At 46.1% G+C, this 22,727-nt stretch overlaps 1 protein-coding gene across 2 annotated transcripts in view; it reads right to left on the reverse strand.

The window, feature by feature from the left end:
• Window positions 1-22,727, reverse strand: part of TSGA10 (testis specific 10) — a 209,541-nt gene that overhangs the window by 108,229 nt on the left and 78,585 nt on the right. For both annotated transcript variants that reach the window (XM_073614675.1, XM_073614676.1), the window contains exon 12: window positions 16,276-16,322. In XM_073614675.1, coding sequence (XP_073470776.1) covers window positions 16,276-16,322 — 47 coding nt within the window. The remainder of the gene's footprint in view (window positions 1-16,275; window positions 16,323-22,727) is intronic.

The following is a 22,727-nucleotide window of genomic DNA, read 5'->3' on the forward strand; positions in this document are numbered from 1 at the left end:
GCTGCTGCGGCCACACACAGACTGACTGTGCTTTACAGTGAAGACAACTGATTAAGGTATGTGCATAGACTCCCTCTAGTGGAGAATTAAGGCATGACAACATTTTTCCCTTAAAGAAGAAAGCATAGGTGGACTTTTTAGTTCCTAAGTTTCTTCCCTTACCTTATCCCCACCGCAGGATTTGCTGAATTAACAGACAATCCAACCTTCACCCATCACGGCGGGCTGCGTTTAGCAAACCTTCAAGGACCGAGTCTCTTTATATCGGGGTTCCACTCCCTTGGACCCGTAAAAGCACCTGTCAGAGAACCATCACAAACGCTCGTTCCCGTGTGCCAGCCGCACGTACGGTAAGAACCAGCGAGCCCCGGACTAGGCACGCACGTAATGCGACCGTACGAATGAGGGCACGTCAGTGCGTGCACGTTCGCACGCCAACGAATCACGGCGCGAGGCGCCCTATTTAACCACTTGCCAACCGCCCCATAGCCAAATGACGGCTGCAGGGTGGTTGGATAACTCTGGGATCACGTCATATGACGTGACTCCAGAAAACTGCTCCCGCACGCCCCCTGGGGCGCGCACACGGGAACATCTGTGACCGCCGGGTCCTCTGGACCTGGCGGTCCACGGATCACAGTAAACGGCCACTGATCACGGCCGTTTACCATGTGATCGCTCCGTCAAATGACGCCGGTTCCTCTCTCCCCTCTCTGTACCGATCAGTACAGAGGGGGAGGGATCGGATAGGAGCCGCGCTGTGGGCTGGATGTGTAGTGCCCACAGCGCAGCTCAGTGACATGTACAGTCACATCCATCCATCCCTCCATGCTCAGCCATCCCCCCCATGCTCTGCAATTCCCTGGGCAATACTGTGCAATTCCCTGTGCAATACTCTGCAATACCCCGCAATACCCTGTGTAATACCCCACAATACTCTGCAATACCCTGTGCAATACTCTGCAATACTCTGCAATACCCCACAATACTCTGCAATACCCCACAATACTCTGCAATACTCCACAATACTCTGCAATACCCTGTGCAATACTCTGCAATGCCCCACAATACCCTGTGCAATACTCTGCAATGCCCCGCAATACTCTGCAATACCCCACAATACTCTGCAATACCCCGCAATACTATGCAATACCCTGTGCAATACTCTGCAATGCCCCGCAATACTCTGCAATACTCTGCAATGCCTCACAATACTCTGCAATGCCACGCAATACTCTGCAATGCCACGCAATACTCTGCAATACCCTGTGCAATACTCTGCAATACCCTGTGCAATACTCTGCAATGCCAGCAATACTCTGCAATACCCCGCAATACTCTGCAATGCCCCGCAATACTCTGCAATACCCTGTGCAATACTCTGCAATACCCCGCAATACTCTACAATGACCCTCAATACTCTGCAATGCTCCGCAATAGTCTGCAATACTCTGCAATGCCCCGCAATACTCTGCAATGCCCCGCAATACTCTGCAATGCCCTGCAATACTCTGCAATGCCCCGCAATACTCTGCAATACCCCGCAATACTCTGCAATACCCCGCCATACTCTGCAATACTCGGTGATACCCAGCCATACTTTGCCATGCTTAGCCATACTCTGCCATACTCATCCATACCCAGCCATGCTCAGCCATACTCGGCTGTACTCGGCCTCTGTATGTGGCCAGGCTGTGGAAGTCTCACACATGTGATATCGCCGTACTCAGGAGAAGTAGGAGAATCTATTTTGGGGTGTCATTTTTGGTATGTACATGCTATGTGTTAGAAATATTGTATAAATGGACAATTTTGTGTTAAAAAAAATGTGTTTTAACCACTTCCCGCCTGTCGGCCGTCATACGACGTCCTTGATTTTGTGTGGGGATATCTGAATGATGGGTGCAGCTACAGGCATCATTCAGATATCAGCTTTTTCAGCCGGTGATTCCCTACACCATAAGAATGCCATAGCGGCTGTTCCACTGCTTGATCGTTCTTACGGGAGGCGAGAGGGGACGTCCCCCACTCACCGCCCTCAGGTGCTTCTACCGACTCACCGCTAAGATCGAAGCCAGGATCATTTTTTTTTTATTTCAGGCTTCCCAGCCTAGAGGTGAGATGTGGGGTCTTATTAACCCCATATCTCACTGTAAAGAGGACCTGTCATGCCATATTCCTATTACAGGGGATGTTTACATTCCTTGTAATAGAAATAAAAGTGATCAAAAAATTGATTTTTTGGAAAAAAGCCTCAAACTAAAATAAATAAAGTAAAATGAACAATAAAAAAAAAAAAAAAAAAAAAAATTTCCCCATGTCCCCGTGTGCTCGCATGCAGAAGCGAACGCATACGTAAGTTGCGCACACATATGAAAACGGTGTTCAAACCACACATGTGAGGTATCGCTGCGATCGGTAGAGCGAGAGCAATAATTTTGGCCCTAGACCTCCTCTGTAACTCACAACATGTAACCAGTAAAAAATTTTAAAGCGTCTCCTATGGGGATTTTTAAGTAGCGAAGCTTGGCGCCATTCCACGAGCGTGTGCAATATTGAAGGGTGACATGTTAGGTATCTATTTACTCGGCATAACTTCATCTTTCACATTATGCAAAAATATTGGGCTAACTTTACTATTTTGTTTTTTTTTAAAGCACAAAACTGTTTTTTTTTTTTAAAAAAAGCGTTCGAAGTTGCAACGACCGCCATTGTATTCTCTAGGGTCTTTGCTAAAAAAAATATATATATAATGTTTTGGGGTTCTATGTAATATTCTAGCAAATAAATTATGATTTTTACATAAACAAAAAAAATCCGCGCTGAAAAATAATAATATATAATATATTGATAATCAATCAAAAATTAGTGAAAAAAAATATATAGTCCTTGTGATAAATGTCCAACACCAATATATTGATTAGATAAATGGTGAAAAAATGGTGGTTGTTAATGATCAATAGCTAATCTCCAGGTATCACACTTCCTGTAGGATGGAGTGCTTACCAGATAGCAAGTCAAATATGACAGGTGGCTATAAACCCAGCCTGGGCCTTTAGGGAACCTTTTCGGATACGTCCTGGACAGAAAACACTCACAAACCAGATCGGATCCACGAAGGTTAAACCAAGAAAAAAATTTTAAATAACATAGCGTAATACTGACATGGATGGGTATTGATAAAAATTAAAATCAAAAAAATATAAACTGACACTCGACCAGTGATAAATCATAAAACTCATACAATATATAGTGCCATAAGCCCAAAAAAGGACAATGGGGTGAGTGACATCAAAATAGAAAAACTTTGTGTGAAAGGGCTAGTGCTAAAACATCCAAAGAAGCCGCTTACCAGAAATAACACCCAAAAGGGCATGTGATAAAACACCAGATAATAGATGAAAAGGGATATGAAGCCGCTTACCAGATTAAATTAAAATTGGAGCATATAACTATTAAGCAAAAGAAGTGAAGGGATGCCAAGGTGCAGATCTGAAGCCGCTTACCAGATGCAATATGGATTGAAGCATATAATTGGTCAACACAAACCAAATGAAAGGAAGAACCGAAGTGCTGTAAACCGCATATAAGACCTGCTTACCAAACAGCAGGCTCTTTAATGGCAGATAGATTCAATCACAGGACCGGCTTCCAGACATAGGGTTTGCGGGAATCCGTTGTACCATCCGTTACTCGTGCTCCGCATTACATGTGTATAAAGAATGATGGCAAATAGTGTAATACGTACAAACTATTTATTGCGCATAGAGAAAAGAACTTACAGTGTAGTAGGATAAAATTCACAACACCAGCCGGCATACAAACAAAAACTCCCGTCCTCTAGGAGGCAGCGTGGTGACATCAGCACGTCCCTCCCAAACGCGTTTCGTCATAGGCTGATGTTCTCAATGGGGAACGGGCAGCGTGCTAAACCACCACTAAATATACTTAATCCAAGCCTCGCTCTGAGTACCATTACGGAAAACACAGAGCGCCATTTTGGATATGGGCATGACGCATGTATGCTCCCATAGGGGAACGTCAAATAGAGTCCCGCCACAGAAAACAACAAAGCGTCATTTTAAATACAAACATCCACATGATTCATATACTAGGAGAGGGGGAAAAGATAGAGGGGGACCACGACAACCCCAAAACGAGGTTATGAATATCGCTCCAGCCCTCAACCATGTCTCCCTATCCAAACAAACAATGAAGGCTCAGAAATAAATACCTGTATTCGATATTTCAACCGATATTAGCGATAATAATAAAAATATATAAAAAATTTATATAAATTATAAAATATGAATTAATGATTGCTATAAATTAAAATAAAGATCAGAACAAATATGGAGTGAAAATAATAAGAAATAATTACATAAAAAATTATATAAAATTATCAATAAAATACATATATATATATTTTTAATAAAAAATTAATATAATAAAAAACGCCTTAGGCATTGTCAGGAATTTCAAAACAAAGACAAAGTCAAAAATATCGAACCTGCCACAAAAAGAAAAAGGAAGAGAAAAATTCTTCCCAATATAGCAACATCAACTCAAAGGTTGATGAATAATAATGTCCCAAAAAAAACTCATATAACCAGATGGAATATATTAAAAACTCATATCATATCACATCCTTAAATTATGTAATAATAGTACCAACCCAAGAGGATCTAAAAAGAAAATGGATACCTTATCTGAAAATAAATAGTATTCAAATATATTGAATTTGAATAATGAGACCAACACATATATGGTAAAGGAGTGCTAATCAGGCCTAAATGGGAGAAAAGGAATCAGGAATTGTCAATGAAAGCATTGACATCTACGTCAATGTTAAGTCCATGTGGGGTATAAGTCTTAACTTTGTGGATCCAGGACATTTCTGACCTGGAAATTTCCCGCACCGTGGAACTACCATGCCAATGGGGTTTGTATCTGTCTATCCCTAGGAAAAGGGTGTTAGAGGGGTCTCTGTTATGTACCAAACAATAGTGCTTGGAGACTGAATGATTCTTAAATCCAGTCAAGATATTAGTAACATGTTCATTAAGCCTGACTTGTAGGGGACGTTTGGTCCGCCCAATGTATTGCAAGCCACAAGGGCACTGCAATAAAAAGACCACCCCAAAGGTGGAACAAGTGATGAATGGGTTAATAGAATGAGTCTGTCCTGTGCTGGTGGAAACAAAAGACTGGGTCCTCCTATTAGGGCAGTTGTTAAAAGAACAAACCCGACATTTGTTACATTTATAAAAACCTGTTAACTGATGAAAAAACGTGGTCTTGTTAACTGGAGGATCCAAAATATTGGGAGCTAATCTATTCCTAAAAGAAGGGGCCCCTCTAAATACTATTTGCGGTTTGGATGGCAAAACCGGGTTCAAAATCCTGTCATTGGTGACAATATGCCAATGTTTGGAGACCAGTTGTCTCACCTTCTTGTGCTGAAGAGAATAGGTGGTGACAAAGGGTACTCCAAAATCTTGGCCTGAATTGTTGGTCTGCGACTTATCAGGCAACAGAATTTCTCTGTTCATATCGCATCATTCTTTAAGCACAGGCAACAGCTTCTCCTTGGTATAGCCCTTTTCCAGGAACCTATCAGTGAGAATGTCACTCTGTGCCAAAAACTTATCAGGATCCGAGCAATTCCTACGCAGTCTCATATATTGGCTTTTAGGTATTGAATTCAGCCACGGCCTATGATGACAGCTCTGCAATGAGATGTAGGAATTGCGATCGGTATCCTTAAAAAAAGTGGATGTGGACAAAACACCCCCTTCGATGGTCAAGGTAAGGTCCAGAAAGTGTATCTGAGTTTGACTCATCTCAAAATTCAGGTGGATCCCTCGATTGTTTACGTTGAGAGAGGACATGAACTCATGAAGCTCTTGGCCATCTCCATCCCAAAGGAGGAGGGTGTCATCTATGTATCTAGCCCACAGGATGAGATGGGGGCTCCTGTGGGCATAGGTGACATCCTCCTCCCATTTGGCCATAAAAAGATTGGCCAAACTAGGGGCATACTTTGCCCCCATAGCCACGCCCCGACTTTGGCGATAAAACTTATTTGAAAACCAAAAATAATTATGAGAGGCCGCAGAGCCAAGAAGCTCCATAATAAAAGAAATCTGGCATACAGGAAGGCCAGAATCCTTAACAAGAGCTCCCTCTACCGCGTCTAGACCCATATTGTGGGGAATGATGGTATATAAGGAGGTGACATCCGTGGTCACCATCCATATACCAGGCCTAATATTTATACCCGAAAGGAGGTTCAGTACATGCCTTGTATCCTTAATATACGAAGGCATCTTCTGAACCAGGGGCTGAAGATAGAAATCAATGTATCGGCCCACCCGGGAAGTGATTGAATCAATGCCACTCACAATAGGGCGTCCCGGGGGGCAGATGGGATTTTTGTGGACTTTCGGCAAATAGTATATGATAGGTGTCCTAGGAGCTTTGGGAATTAAAAATAGGCTTTCTTTTTCTTTCAAAATGCCCTTTGAGAAACCTTTAGATATAATTTTCTTAAGTTCCCTTAAATAACCATTCTTGGGGTCGGAGGGGAGGGGGGTGTAGGTATCAGCATCACTAAGGATCCTAGCCATTTCTGCCATATAATCCTTGCGATCAAGTACCACAATTTTATAATTTATATAAATTTTTTATATGTTTTTATTATTATCGCTAATATCGGTTGAAATATCGAATACAGGTATTTATTTCTGAGCCTTCATTGTTTGTTTGGATAGGGAGACATGGTTGAGGGCTGGAGCGATATTCATAACCTCTTTTTGGGGTTGTCGTGGTCCCCCTCTATCTTTTCCCCCTCTCCTGGTATATGAATCATGTGGATGTTTGTATTTAAAATGACGCTTTGTTGTTTTCTGTGGCGGGACTCTATTTGACGTTCCCCTATGGGAGCATACATGCGTCATGCCCATATCCAAAATGGCGCTCTGTGTTTCCCGTAATGGTACTCAGAGCGAGGCTTGGATTAAGTATATTTAGTGGTGGTTTGGGGGGTATTTGTACTTTTCTGGCATGTTAGGGTCTCAAGAAATTAAATAGGCCGTCAGTAATTCAGGTGTGATCAATTTTCAGAGATTGGCACCATAGCTTGTGGACTCTATAACTTTCACAAAGACCAAATAATATACACCGATTTGGGTTATTTTTACCAAAGATATGTAGCGGTATAAATTTTGGCCAAAATATATGAAGAAAAAATTACTAATTTGCTAAATTTTATAACAGAAACAAAGAAAAATGTATTTTTTACAGAACTTTTGGTCTTTTTTCTTTTATAGAGCAAAAAATAAAGAACCCAGCGGTGATTAAATACCACTAAAAGAAAGCTCTATAAATTTCATTTGGGTACAGTGTTGCATGACTGAGTAATTGTCATTCAAAGTGTGAGAGCACCGAAAGCTGAAAATTGGTCTGGTTATTAAGGGGGTTTAAGTGCCCAGTGGTCAAGTGGTTAAATGATCAGCAGACTAGCATCAGTGCTGGATTGTCTCAGCTTGTTCCTGAACCCTTGCTGTTGCCTTGTTTACTTGACCCTGATCTTGAACCTCTGCCTTCCTTGACCACCCTCTCGGATCATCCCTACATCTCTGCCTGCCTTGCTTCCTGTACTGAACCCAGCTTGACTTCTGACTACGGCTCTGTCTCCTGATTCTGTACCTCGCTGCCAGTTTGTTGCCAACCTCTGCCAGTCCCTGACTACGAATCTGCCTGCCGATTGTGTACCTCACTGCCAGCACGTTGCCAACCCCTGCCTGCCTTTGACCCTGCAAGTTCCTCTGCTGGACCCTTCCTGAATCCATCCAGTGATCAGCATCCCAGCTTCCTTCCGAAGACTTCCGTGTTCCCGATCCTGCCAGCAGGCACCTGCACCCTTCCGCCGCCCTAGCAACCCTGTCTAAACCTCCAGGGGTGCTAGGACCGGGACCGTGCAAGAGGCCGCCCTCATCATTTCAGACTCCGCTGTAAGGTACGTGACAGTACAATCCAGCCACATGGAGTCTGAAAGGGGGGCCTCAGCTATGGACGCTCTGTGTCAACAAATTGCAAATCTCACCCAAGCAGTCCAGGGCCTGCAAGATGGCTACCAGCGACTCGAACAACGAGTGGAGTCTCTCTCTCCAAGCACCTCAGCACCTCGGACCGCAGCACTTGCACCATCAGTTTCAGTTTCTACACCCACAGTAGTGGTGCCACCCCCAGAACCACGAGTTCCTGCTCCGGAGAAATTTGTGGGTGACCGCAGCAAATTCCGTGCTTTCAGGAATGCCTTCCATTTGTACTTCTTGCTTCAGCCCCGCACCTTTTCTTTGGAAAGTACCAAGGTGGGGTTCATCATTTCGTTACTGCAGGGAGAACTTTAGACCTGGGCTCATCATTTACTGGAACAAGCCAGTCCCTTGCTGGGTACCATGGACTCTTTTTTGGATGAGATGGTCAAACTGTATGATGATCCCCAGCGTACCACCACAGCTGAAGCCAGCCTCCACACCCTCCAGCAGGGTCGTAGGCCCGTGGAGGATTATGTTACTGACTTTAAAAGGTGGAGTTCCGACACACATTGGAATGACGCCGCTCTCCGTTTTCAGTTCCGTTTAGGGCTTTCGGAGGCACTCAAGAATGAACTAGCTCGTGTGGGGATCCCCGATTCCCTCGAAGAACTGATTCAACTGTCCATTCAGATCGAGGGAGTGAAGATCTGAAAGGACCAGCCAGTACCGGCCCATGTGGATGCTACCCAGGGTACCCAGTCGCCTACCTACCTCCGCACCCCCACTATCTGCTCCTACCACTGAAACTCCAGAACCAATGCAGTTGGGCTTGCTTCGTGCACCCTTGACACCGGAAGAAAAACTACGCCGTTGTATGAATAATCTCTGCCTCTACTGTGGGGGAGCCGGTCTTTACGCCAATATGTGTCCCAACAAGACCCGTAAGTGTGACTCTCCTCCTCTTGATCGTTATGCATTAACTCTAGCAAGAACGACTCACATTGCTGTTCCTGTCTCTCTACAGCTTCCAGAAGGGGTGCTTCAGATCCAGGTCATAATTGACTCCGGTGCCTGCAGCTGCTTCATTGATCGTGCCTTTGCCCTGCAACACAACATTCCGCTACGATCGAAGCAACATAAACTGTTCATCCGATTAGCTGATGGGTCCAACATCAAATCTGGGCCTATCATCCAAGAAACCCAACCTTTGCCTGCCGATATCTCACCCAACCACCAAGAACTGTTGTGCCTGGACGTTATGTCTTCACCACTTTTTCTGATCATTCTAGGAATGCCATGGTTGCAAGCACACAACCCACAGATAGACTGGATAACCGGCAAGGCAGTCTTTCAGTCCTCCTACTGTCTCCATAACTGTCTCCAGATCCTCCACCACACAGCTTCAGTTATTGGGTGTCTAAAACCAGTATCCGAATCCCAAGACCTTGTCCCATCCGTGTATCTTGATTTCCTGGATGTCTTCGACAAGCAAAAAGCAGATACTCTTCCCCCCCACCGGGCCTACGATTGCCCGATCGAACTTTTACCAGGAGCAGAAATCCCATTTGGGAGGATCTTTCCTCTGTCAGAGCCTGAACTCACAGTCCTAAAAGACTATGTGAATGAGAACCTCAAGAAGGGGTTCATCCGACACTCAACATCACCAGCCGGGGCAGGAATATTCTTTGTTGAAAAGAAAGACCATTCGCTCCGTCCATGTGTGGATTACAGAGAGTTAAACTGGATTACCGTTAAAAATCGCTACCCCTTGCCTCTGATTCCAGAATTGCTCCAGAGACTCCGCTCCGCAAGAGTATTTACAAAGTTTGATTTACGAGGTGCTTACAATCTCATCAGAATGTGACTCGTTTTGGCCACTTTGAATACCTCGTTATGCCCTTCGGATTATGTAATGCTCCAGCAACCTTCCAGCATTTCGTAAATAATATTTTCAGAGACTTTCTAGACCTATTCATGATCGTCTACCTAGACGATATTCTAATTTTCTCAGCCTCCTTAGATCTACATCGTGTCCATGTGAAACAAGTCCTTCTGAGGTTAAGACAAAATGGACTCTATGCCAAGGCCGAGAAATGCGAATTTGAACGGCAGACCATCCACTTCCCCGGACTGGTGATTTCTACAGGAGGTATGGCAATGGATCCTCAAAAAGTCGCAGCTATAACGTCCTGGCCACCCCCCATTGATAAGAAAGGGGAACAACGGTTCATCGGCTTCTCTAATTTCTACAGAAAATTCATTAAAAACTTCTCCGGTATCATCATGCCCATCACTCAGCTCACCAAGAAACAGAACCGTTTTCAATGGACAGAGGCAGCCCAAGCTGCTTTTTAAAGGGACTTTTTACCTCGGCCCCGTTATTAAAGCATTCTGACCGCGCTCTTCCATACATCCTGGAGGTGGACGCCTCAGAGAGCGCCGTAGGGGCCATCCTGTCCCAGCGCCAAGGACCCAAGGCTCTAATGCACCCTGTGGCCTTCTTCTCAAAGAAGTTGGGGCCTTCAGAAAGGAACTATGATGTGGGGGACCGAGAACTGTTGGCAATTAAATTGGCTCTAGAAGAGTGGCGGTACCTCTTGGAAGGAGCAACACACCCAATACTGATCTTCACGGATCACAAAAATTTGGAATACTTCAAGACCGCCAAACGCCTCAGGCCCAGACAAGCAAGGTGGGCTCTTTTCTTTTCACGCTTTAATTTCCACATAACCTACTGGTCCGGCTCCAAGAATGTGAAACCTGACGCGTTATCGCGTATGTTTATAGAAGTAGAAGTTCCACCCCAAACAGATACTATCCTACAGGCTGGAAATTTTCTACTTACTCAAACCGACTTAATGTCATAGATCCGTCAAGCATCCAGGGAATTCTCTTTGTCTCCAGATACAGACCTTCAGGAAAACGATGGGCTGCTACCATCCTACAGGTGTGTCATGATTACCCGCTGGCCGGCCATTTTGGGGGATACAAAACCATGGATTTGATCCGGAGGCATTTCTGGTGGCCTAGTTTAGCAAAGGACTGCAGGAAATATGTTGGCTCATGTTCAATCTGTCTCAGGAACAAGAACAGCAAAAATAAAGCATGGGGACTATTAAGACCTCTACCCATTCCTGAGAGACCCTGGGATAAAATCGCAATGGACTTTATCATAGAGCTCCCTCCATCGGAGGGGTTTTCATCTATCTTTGTAGTGGTAGACCGCCTCTCCAGGATGTCACATTTCATCCCTATGAAAGGGACCCCATCCGCAACTGAAACTGCTATAGTCTTCGTTAAAGAGGTTGTTAGACTGCAAGGAATCCCTAGTGACATTGTCTTGGATCGAGGAGTACAGTTTACTTCAAGATTTTGGAAAGCACTGTGCGAAGCGCTGGGCATCAAACTCAACTTCTCTTCGGCTTATCATCCCCAGTCCAACGGACAGACTGAGCGTACCAACCAAACGCTGGAGCAATACCTGCGTTGCTTCACCTCCTTTTCCCAAGAAGATTGGGCCTCAGTTCTGCCGTTGGCAGAATTTGCATTTAATAACTCTGCTCATACCGCCACCAACCAATCGCCTTTCTTCTCCAATTACGGGTTTCATCCCTCCTTTTTGCCAACATTGATTCCGGACTCTCCTTTGCCTGCAGTTCAGGACAGATTAAATTTCTTTGCTACCAATAACCAGGTGTTAAAGGATACCATTGCCAAAGCACAAGAGGTTAATAAGAGTTTCTTTGAAAGGAAGAGGAGAGGAGAACTGGATTTGAACGTTGGTGATCGTGTGTGGCTGTCAACTTTGAATCTAAAACTTACCTGTCCATCCAGGAAATTGGGACCTAAATACCTAGGACCTTTTCTGGTCAAGAGAAAAATTAATCCAGTGGCTTATTAGCTTGAACTTCCCGACTCGTTTAAGATTCACCCTGTGTTTCATACCTCCTTGTTGAAGCCTGATGTGGTTAATCCCTTTCCAGGTCGTGAAAGAGGGCACCCAGAGGCCATAATGGTAGATGGAGAAGAAGAGTTCGAAATTGAGACCATTGTAGATTGCAGGAGAAGGCAGGGACAGAATCAATATTTAATTAAATGGAAGGGTTCTGGTCCAGAAGAAAACTCCTGGGAACCAGAAGCAAACCTCCATGCCCCAAGACTTATACAAGCCTTTCATCATTCTCATCCGGAAAGGAGGTCTCAGGTGGGCATCCGGAGGCTGCCCTTAAGGAGGGGGCAATGTCAGAGAACCATCACAAACGCTCGTTCCCATGTGCCAGCCTGACGTACGGTAAGAACGAGCGAGCCCCGGACTAGGCACGCACGTAATGCGACCGTACGAACGAGGGCACGTCAGCGCGTGCACGTTCGCACGCCAACGAATCACGGTGCGAGGCGCCCTATTTAAATGATCAGCATACTAGCATCAGTGCTGGATTGTCTCAGCTTGTTCCTGAACTCCTGCTGTTGCCTTGTTTACTTGACCCTGATCTTGAACCTCTGCCTTCCTCAACCACCCTCTCGGATCATCCCTACATCTCTGCCAGCCTTGCTTCCTGTACTGAACCCGGCTTGACTCCTGACTACGGCTCTGTCTCCCGATTCTGTACCTCACTGCCAGTTTGTTGCCAACCTCCACCAGTCCCTGACTACGAATCTGCCTGCCGATTGTGTACCTCGCTGCCAGCACGTTACCAACCCCTGCCTGCCTTTGACCCTGCAAGTTCCTCTGCTGGACCCTTCCTGAATCCAACCAGTGATCAGCATCCCAGCTTCCTTCCGAAGACTTCCGTGTTCCTGATCCTGCCAGCAGGCACCTGCACCCTTACGCCGCCCTAGCAACCCTGTCTCAACCTCCAGGGGTGCTAGGACCGGGGCCGCCCTCGTCATTTCAGACTCCGCTGTAAGGTACCTGACAGCACCCCACCAGGAAAGCTTTAGGTAATGTAGCATGACCAAAGCCCTGGGTCCCGGGGTCCAGCCTTCAAAGAGAGGCGTTACAGGCAAAACCTTGTGCTGCGGATACGAGGCCCAGGTACCATCCACTTTGACCTCAGTAGCACTTTGGATTGATCTGGTCTATGGAGGCTATTTAAATCCAGCATGGATCCCTCCTGGAGCTCCTCAGAGCACATCTTCACTCGTGACCAACACCTTAGACACTGGCGAAAAAACTGATGTGCTCCTGGAAGGAGGAGGGGTTATATAGGGAGTGAATTTCCTGGATTGGGTATACCAGTGTCCGTCACCTGAAGGTGGCCTATAACCCATTAAGTAATTACTTAAGGCTCTGTGTCCCATGATGTACGATAAATAAATACCTTCCACCAGGCTTTGTCTCTTTTCTTTTACAACCGTGACAACACCCCATATGATAAATGAAAACTATCCACATCAGTACCCAAAAGCCATACTGCACCCCTGGCAAACCCCTTCCATCCCTCCCTATCCACCCCCACCAGCACCCTGACTGCCTATCCTACCCCCCTACCTTTTCTATACCCTTCTGTTAAAAAGTCTTGCAAACATGAGCAAGTGCGTTACTTTTAGTTTGTAAGCTCTAACGAGCAGGGCCCTCTGATTCCTCCTGTATTGAATTGTATTGTAACTGTACTGTCTGCCCCATCGTTATAAAGCGCTGCGCAAACTGTTAGCGCTATTTAAATCCTGTATAATAATATTAATACAAAATACTAATCTGTATATCTCAAACACAGAATACATAACGTTTATAAAAACAGTAACGGTATTCAAACAGTACATTTGTCAATATATACCGGGGGTCGGCAACCCGTCGATCGAGGGCTACCTGTTGACTGCTGGTAGGTGACCGGTAGACCGGGAACAGGTCTGCGCCGCCGACCCCCGCCTCCTACTGCTAGCTGCCGGTCTTCGCAATCAGCTTCCTCCGCCATGCCTTCAGTCCTCCTTCCTCCCTCCCCTCTTGCCTCCTCCGCCGCTGTCATCAGTAAACAGCAGAGAGCGAAAGGCAGCACAGCACAGGAAGCAGGGCGGGCGGAGGAGCTGGCCAGGTTGACTTTTCTAGTTAACCGGCAGGTGATTGGTTGCTAGGTCCTAAGCAACTAATCACCAGCATGTTAATATGATGAGTCACTCGGCCAACTCCTCCGCCCTCTGTCCAGAACTGTGTTGCTTCTCAGTCTCGTGTGCAATAGAACGCGGCAATGGGAGGGAAGGGAAGAGGACACTACTGTGTGTGTGTGGGGTGTAATGTAAAAGGGACAGTGGACACTGCTATGGGAGAAAAAGGGAGGGGGAGGACACTAGTGTGGGTGTTGAGAAGGGGGCAGTGGACACTGCTATATGGGCAGGGCCACTCCGATAACAGTGTCCTCTACCACCCTTCACATCACCCCCCCCCCACAATCCCTGCATTCTGAGTGCAACAAACTCCTGATCCCCGAATTCTGAGTGCAACTCACTCCTGATCCCTGAATTCTGAGCGCAACAAACTCCTGATCCCTAAATTCTGAGCGCAACACACTCCTGATCCCTGCATTCTGAGCACAATGCACTTCTGATCCCTGCATTCTGAGCGCAACGCACTCTTGATCCCTGCATTCTGAACGCAACACACTCCTAATCCCTGCATTCTGAGCGCAACATACTTCTGATCCCTGCATTAGGAGCACAACACACTCCTAATCCCTGCATTCTGAACGCAACACACTCCTGATCCCTGCATTCTGAGCGCAACGCACTTCTGATCCCTGCATTCTGAGCGCAACACGCTCCTGATCCCTGAATTCTGAGTGCAATGCATTCCTGATCCCTGCATTCTGAGGGTAACGCACTCCTGATCCCTGCATTCTGAGCGCAATGCACTTCTGATCCCTGCATTCTGAGCATAACGCACTTCTGATCTCTGCATTCTGAGCGCAACGCACTTCTGATCCCTGCATTCTTACCACAACACACTCCTGATCCCTGCATTCTGACTGCAATGCACTCCTGATCCTTGTATTCTGAACGCAATGCACTTCTGATCCCTGCATTCTGAGGGTAACACACTCCTGATCTCTGCATTCTGAGCGTAACCCACTCCTGAACCCTGCATTCTGAGCGTAACGCACTTTTGAACCCTGCATTCTAAGCGTAGCGCACTCCCAAACCCTGCACTAACTTGTAATACTTTTTTTTTTATGTCCACTGCGTTTGCAATCTACATTTGGGGTTAACAATTTATCATCACCTGCAGTAGATCACAAAGGCAGTGCGTTTTGAACACGGTGCAGGAAACACACATGGAACATGCCTTTCTGGGACAGCGTTCTGATGTGAACCGGCCCTAACAGGACACTGTGCCCGGTGATCTTTGACTCTGACTCTCTCAATTTATACTTTTCAAAGGCCTCATTCACAAGGGCATACTGATCCATACGCACCTGTGGGAAGAGCCGTTTTACCCCACGTGGGAAGCACGGGCATTATGTTCATCCAGGTACCTGCGCAGCTATCTAATTAGAACCACCAGCTGTGTCCATACAGCCGATGCATCCCAACAGACATGAATGGGACTGCCTGCATGTAGATGCACTAATCACCTGTGCATTCAGCGTGGTTGAAGACGTCTTTTTGCACAGGTGTACATATTGGTAAACCCATGTGAATGAGGCCTAAAGTTAATATACCACTTATGTGCCAACTAATCTGATTTATTGTGTTAGATTGTCAGATGTTAGGTGTGTCATAATTAATGAGGCACTATTGCTTCTAGTCTCTAGGGAATAAGCAAAAAAAAAAAAAACATTCTACTCTTTTCTACTCTTTATCCACTGTCCTCCAACCTGCACAAAGGAAGTAAATGCTTGCAGCAGGGGCTCAATTACAGAGAGCGTTATCATTAAGACCTGTGTCCTGCAAGGCAGATTCATTGCATATCACAATCATTGCATTATTTTATAATCAAGGATTTGAAGAGGAGATTACATATTTTTAAAATACATCATAAAATACCTTATTAACTTATTATTATAAATAGACACATTTTTATGCTACTTGGCGTACAGTTTGTATAGTCCATTATTCACATTTGAATTGTATTTCTGCAACATATCGAATGGCGGCCTGAGCAATCATTTTATATAAAACCCATCCACTTTTTTTTTTTTGCTCAGACCTTATAGAAATAGTATATTACAGATTTTATGACAAAAAATATGTCTGAAGCATGCAGCAAAAAAGCAACACAAACACGTAAACTGAACCTTACCGTGTAGACTCTTCCACTTCCCTGAGCATACGTTGTATGGTGCTTTCCTAAGAAATAAATAAAAGAAGATTATTATAGTCTAGATGGATCAAGTTTAATAGAATTAAGCAATGGGTAATATCCTGACGAATTCCCAAAGCAAAATAAATCAGTATATAGTAAGTATTGTATGCTTCTTTGATATTTCTACTGTCTCTGTGTTTTTTTTTTAGTATTGATCCTATGCTCCCTCTCCAATTTATTGAAATTATGCATCTCAGAAGGAACTATTGATACAACTATATTGGATCACAAAACAACAACCGTTCTGATTCTTTCTGTTCTCACTACTACAAATTGTCTGCAGTCTTATGCCCTGTACACACGGTCGGATTTTCTGACGGAATATGTGCGATCGGAGCTTGTTGTCGGAAATTCCGATCGTGTGTAGACTCCATCTGACTTTTTCCATTGGAATTTCCGACAAACAAAGTTTGAGAGCAGGCTATAAAATTTTCCGACAACAAAATCCGATCCTTTAAATTCCGATCGTGTGTAGACAAATCCGACGGACAAAGTGCCACGCATGCTCAGTATAAATTAAGAGACGAAAGCTATTGGCTATTGCCCCGTTTATAGTCGTGTTTTACGTCACCGCGTTCGGAACGATCGGATTTTCCGACAACTTTGTGCGACCGTGTGTATGCAAGACAAGTTTGAGTCAACATTCGTCGGAAAAAAACAATGGATTTTGTTGTCGGAATGTCCGATCAATGTCCGATCGTGTGTACAGGGCACTATACCCAAGGTTATTACATATTTAAATAAAGACTAAATAAGTAGATGGGCAAATTGAAATAGTAATATTCATTACTAGTAGTAATAGTAATATTGCCAAGGTATGCATAGAGGGCAAAAAATCCGGAAACTGCCAGTGAGCCCTGAGACAATGAGAGGGTGACTCTTGACAGAAGTAGCAAGTAGAAGTCCGAAGTAGTAAAGAAAAAGAAAAAGAATTGTGTAGAGAGAAAAGAGAGAAGAGGTTTATTTAGCTAAGGACACAAGCAAAGCTGGAGTCCCACACAGTGGGTGGGGTTATTTGAGGGTGCACTGTGGAGAGCTCCCAGCAAAGCTTTTGCCATTGTCCAATAACCTGAAGGTAGTAGCATATAAGCCATGGTCTATGACTACACATCCAGTGTTCAGTATTTTAGGATTAAAATATCAGGATTTTTATACTCTCAATAAAATCCTTTGTCCATTAAGGGACCCAGAAATTTTTTAACTTTCAGGTTATAATCCCACCCACAGAAGGACTGGATAGCGGCAAACAAAAAAGTGTAGGTCATGGCCTTAGACCTGATTACAAAAAAAGAAAGTGTAGGTCAGCCCAAGATAGCCCATTCTACTACCAGCAAACCATTTGTAGCAAAGAGGTGCCGGGGGCATGATTTTTAAGCATAGAAAAGGATTTTACAGCAAAAAATCTTCTTTCTTCTTTGTCCTTTGATGGACACAGGAAGTCTTTCACCTTCAGGATGTCCAAAAGTAGTCCAACTGAGGGTGGAAAACACTGCGAATAAATACTAACAAGCCCAAGAAAACACAATAAAGAACCTAGGACTGCCTGCAACTCAAAGAGCTGCCTAAATGACCTAAGCTGGCATCAGATGAAGCCGAACAATCCACTTTGTGGAACTTATGCCGCGTACACATGAGCGGACTTTCCGGCATACTTGGTCCGGCGGACCAGAGTCCGTCAAACAATCCGATCGTGTGTAGGCTCCGGCGGACTTTTTTTCCCCAAAAGTCCGCCGTACCTAGATTTGAAACATGTTTCAAATCTTAGTCCGCCGGACTCGCCGGACTCCGTTCCTGACAGAAAGTCCGTTCGTCTGCATGCTGGTCCGACGGACAGGGTATTGCATCTCGTGCTCGCTGCAATAGAAAAAACAAAATTTCCTATTGCGGCGAGCGCGGGGCATACCAGGCCCTTTGGTCTGGTATGGATTTTAAGGGGAACCCCCTACGCCGAAAAAACGGTGTAGGGTCCCCCCTAAAATCCATACCAGATCCCGATCCGAGCATGCAGCCCGCCCGGTCAGGAAAGGGGGTAGGGACGAGCGAGCGCCCCCCCCCCCCTCCTGAACCGTACCAGGCCGCATGCCCTCAACATGGGGGGTGGGTGCTTTGGGGGAGGGGGGTGCCCCCCACCCCAAAGCACCTTGTCCCCATGTTGATGAGGACAAGGGCCTCTTCCCGACAACCCTGGCCGTTGGTTGTCGAGGTCTGGAGGCGGGGGGCTTATCGGAATCCGGGAGCCCCCTATAAGAGGGCCCCCAGATCCCGGCCCCCCACCCTATGTGAATGAGTATGGTACCCCTACCCATTTACCTAGGGAAAAAGTGTCAATAATAAAACACACTACACAGGTTTTTAAAATAATTTATTAGACAGCTCCGGGGGGGGGGTCTTCCTCCGGCTTCAGGGGTCTTCTTCCGGCTTCGGGGGTCCCTCCGGTTCCTCTTTTCCCGGCGTCCGGTTGGTTCTTCTCCGCTCTCTCTGGCCTCTTCTCCCGGTGTTCCAGTTCTTCTGCCGGCTTCTCCGCTGTCTTCATGCCGCTCTTTTGCCAGCGGAGGCCCGGACTTCTGTCTTGTTCCCTCTTCTCTTCTCCAGATGTTGACACGACGGTCTCTCCGGCTGGACTGCTCTCTGAGCGCTCCGCTGTGACTTATATAGGCGGAGACCCCGCCCCCTTATGCCGTCACAGTCCCTGGGCATGCTGGGACTATGACATTTAGGGGGCGTGGTCAACATCACTCGGTGACCACGCCCCCTAAAACGTCACAGTCCCAGCATGCCCAGGGACTGTGACGGCATAAGGGGGCGGGGTCTCCGCCTATATAAGTCACAGCGGAGCGCTCAGAGAGCAGTCCAGCCGGAGAGACCGTCGTGTCAACATCTGGAGAAGAGAAGAGGGTAGAAGCCAAGAAGACAGAAGTCCGGGCCTCCACTGGCAAAAGAGGGGCATGAAGACAGCGGAGGAGCCAGCAGAAGAACTGGAACACCGGGAGAAGAGGCCAGAGAGAGCGGAGAAGAACCAACCAGACGCCGGGAGAAGAGGAACCGGAGGGACCCCCGAAGCCGTAAGAAGACCCCCAAAACCGGAGGAAGACCCCCCCGGAGCTGTCTAATAAATTATTTAAAAAACCTGTGTAGTGTGTTTTATTATTGACATTTTTTCCCTAGATAAATGGGTAGGGGTACCATGTACCCCATACTCATTCACATAGGGTGGGGGGCCGGGATCTGGGGGCCCTCTTATTATAGGGGGCTCCCAGATTCCGATAAGCCCCCCGCCCGCAGACCCTGACAACCAACGGCCAGGGTTGTCGGGAAGAGGCCCTTGTCCTCATCAACATGGGGACAAGGTGCTTTGGGGAGGGGGGGGCCCCGCAGGGCCCCCTCCTCCCCCAAAGCAACCACACCCCATGTTGAGGGCATGCGGCCTGGTACGGTTCAGGAGGGGGGGGCGCTCGCTCGTCCCTACCCCCTTTCCTGACTGGCTGCGTGCTTGGATCGAGGTCTGGTATGGATTTTAGGGGGGGACCCCACACCGTTTTTTTTTCGGCGTAGGGGGTTCCATTTATAATCCATACCAGACTTAAGGGCCTGGTATGCCCCGCGACGGGGCTTGCAAGGTGTCAATCTCGCCGATAAAAGCGGCGAGATTCACTTCCTTTTCTAGTCCCGTCGTACCCGAGTCACGTTCAAAATGAACGGACTTGGCCGTGTGTGGGCAAGTCCGTTCATTCTGAAAGTCCGCCGTAACTCAGGCGAAAGTAGACAGGCGGACCTAGCCTGCCGGAAAGTCCGGTCGTGTGTAGGCAAGTCCGTCCGTTCAGGTAGTCCGCCGGAAAGTCCAGCGCAAAGACCGTCGGACCAAGTCTGCTGGAAAGTCCGATCGTGTGTACGAAGCATTAGAGAACATATGACCAGAAGACCAGATGGCAATGTTGCAAATCTGGGAGACAGTTGTTTGATGCCAAAATGCCAAAAAGCACTCAAATATCTAGTTGAGTACAGCTTTACAGGGTGCAAAGGGAAAGTATCTGCAGCCAGAGTAGCTTTAAAGATTCGAAGACTAGAGACAGTATTGGTACAAGCAAAAGGCTGATATTCCTATTTTAGAGTGATATGCACCGCATCAATAAGAGCTGAAATTGTGTCTTTTAATCTGGCATTAATAGCAGTAGACTGCAAGTCCTCAGGGGTAAGCTTCAAAGTCAAGGACTGGAGTGACTCAGAATCAATGATTCCAAGGCCAGTGGTTTGAAAGCCAGGCAACACCAAGGTTGGGTAAGAGTCAAAGCCTCAGGTACTCACAAAAGCAAGCCTGCTGGGAGCAGGTGAGGGTCCCATATATAGAGGTGACCAAAGCAACTGTAGGCAAGCAGCAGGAACAGATCAAAGATAGAAGTTCCATGAGGCTTTTTGCAAGCTAATGCTTTCTCGAGCTCTGTCTGTGCATGTGCATGTGACACTCCAGCCAACAGATGATGCCAGTGTGCAATCCCACAGCATTAAGCCTTTCTATGGTAACAATCTGTGGGAACAAAGAATAAAGTTGCCCAGCAGCCTATGTAAATGAGGTAGCTCTAAGCAGTGGCGTACCAACGGAGGGTGGGGCGGGGCGGGGTCAGCAGGGGCCAAATAGGAGCTTGGGGGTGCTGAAGCATCCCCAAAACTTCTTTAAGCTCCCCCACAACACCCCCAAGATTCACATACCCTTTCTTGCATTTGTCATAGTGTTTTTTGTTTTATTTTATTGTACCTCAAAATCCTGTACTGAAGCCAGGAAGCAGGGGACTCTTTTTTTTTTGGAGGGATACAGCGGCTCCAATGATCTTTAGCTAGACCTGGTAGACTGGAATCAGAGGCAGATTGATATACAGTCTCTCTGCTGTTTTCTCAGCCAATAGGAAAGCGCTGAACGCGCCCCCTTCCCCTGCCCGCCTGATTTGATTTGCCTGATGAGATACAACAGAGGAGATGTCAGCACTCGGCAGCTGGAGAGGAGAGAACAGCACAGCCTGTTACAGGGGATGAAATACAAGAGACAGAGAGAGTTTCCAGCCCCTGGCTACAGTGGTGCACAGTAAGTTTGTTTCCCTACACTTGGACTAAAGAGAGAGAGAGACAGCACAACAACTTCTGCCAGCATGAAGAGCACATGCTGGTTTCTGCATTGTGGCATAATGGATGTTAGCAGAGCAACTCCAGAGAAGAAGACCATCCAGGCTGTATTCTGACACCAGCAAGGCTTTTGTTAAAACTCCTCCGTATGACAGACAGAGCACCTGCATTCCTTTCTGCCAGCACAAATCATGGCTCTTACAGAGATCCTCATAGGGAGAAAAGAATGCTCTGAATAAATTGAAAAAAATGATTTTTTCCTCTAGTGTTATTCTGCTAACACTGTTTCCCACTCTAGAAACAAGCCAGGACTCTTGCGCACCAACTGCCTGAGCCCATTCAGTGTAATTGCAGCCCAGGTGCAGTGTGCAGCCTGTCACTGTATTCGGCTGTATTCCTTTATACAGTGGTGCAATCATAAACATGAGTATAGCAGCATACAATTATTCATGTGATAAAGATAGACCCGCGCCGTGGAGAAAAAATAATAAAATTGTAAATAAATTACAAATAAATATAGAATAAATACAAAATGTGCATATACGTGTGCGTTTACAATTATTCATGTCAATGACAGGCTGTACAATGCACCTGGGCTGCCTGGATGGTGGAACGGCAATCTGACCATTTCTTCACAGTCTCTGACCATCTCCTGTATCATGTCTGCAGTCTCAGACCATCTCCTGTATCATGTCTGCAGGCTCTGACCATCTCCTGTATCATGTCTGCAGGCTCTGACCATCTCCTGTATCATGTCTGCAGTCTCTGACCATCTCCTGTATCATGTCTGCAGTCTCTGACCATCTCCTGTATCATGTCTGCAGTCTCTGACCATATCCTGTATCATGTCTGCAGTCTCTGACCATCTCCTGTATCATGTCTGCAGTCTCTGACCATCTCCTGTAGTATGTTTGCAGTCTCTGACCATCTCCTGTAGTATGTCTGCAGTCTCTGACCATCTCCTGTAGTATGTCTGCAGTCTCTGACCATCTCCTGTATCACGTCTGCAGTTTCTGACTATCTTTTGTATCATAGGAAGAAAAAATCACTCAAAAAGAGTGTGGATCCTCTAGTGGGACTTTAAATTGGGTCACTAGGCACTCGGTGTAGATACAGAGGTAGAAAGAAGTATTAGTTAAAATATATTATATTTATTATGGAAAAATTATAAAATAAGTAGCTATGACATATGACAGATTTACATATCTAAAAATGGATGCACATTGGCGGATGTTGGATATAAGCATGAGACAATAACCAATTCTATTGAAAAAATA

The sequence above is a fragment of the Aquarana catesbeiana genome, linkage group LG02 (assembly GCF_042186555.1).
Source record: "Aquarana catesbeiana isolate 2022-GZ linkage group LG02, ASM4218655v1, whole genome shotgun sequence".
NCBI classification, from domain to species: Eukaryota; Metazoa; Chordata; class Amphibia; order Anura; family Ranidae; genus Aquarana; species Aquarana catesbeiana.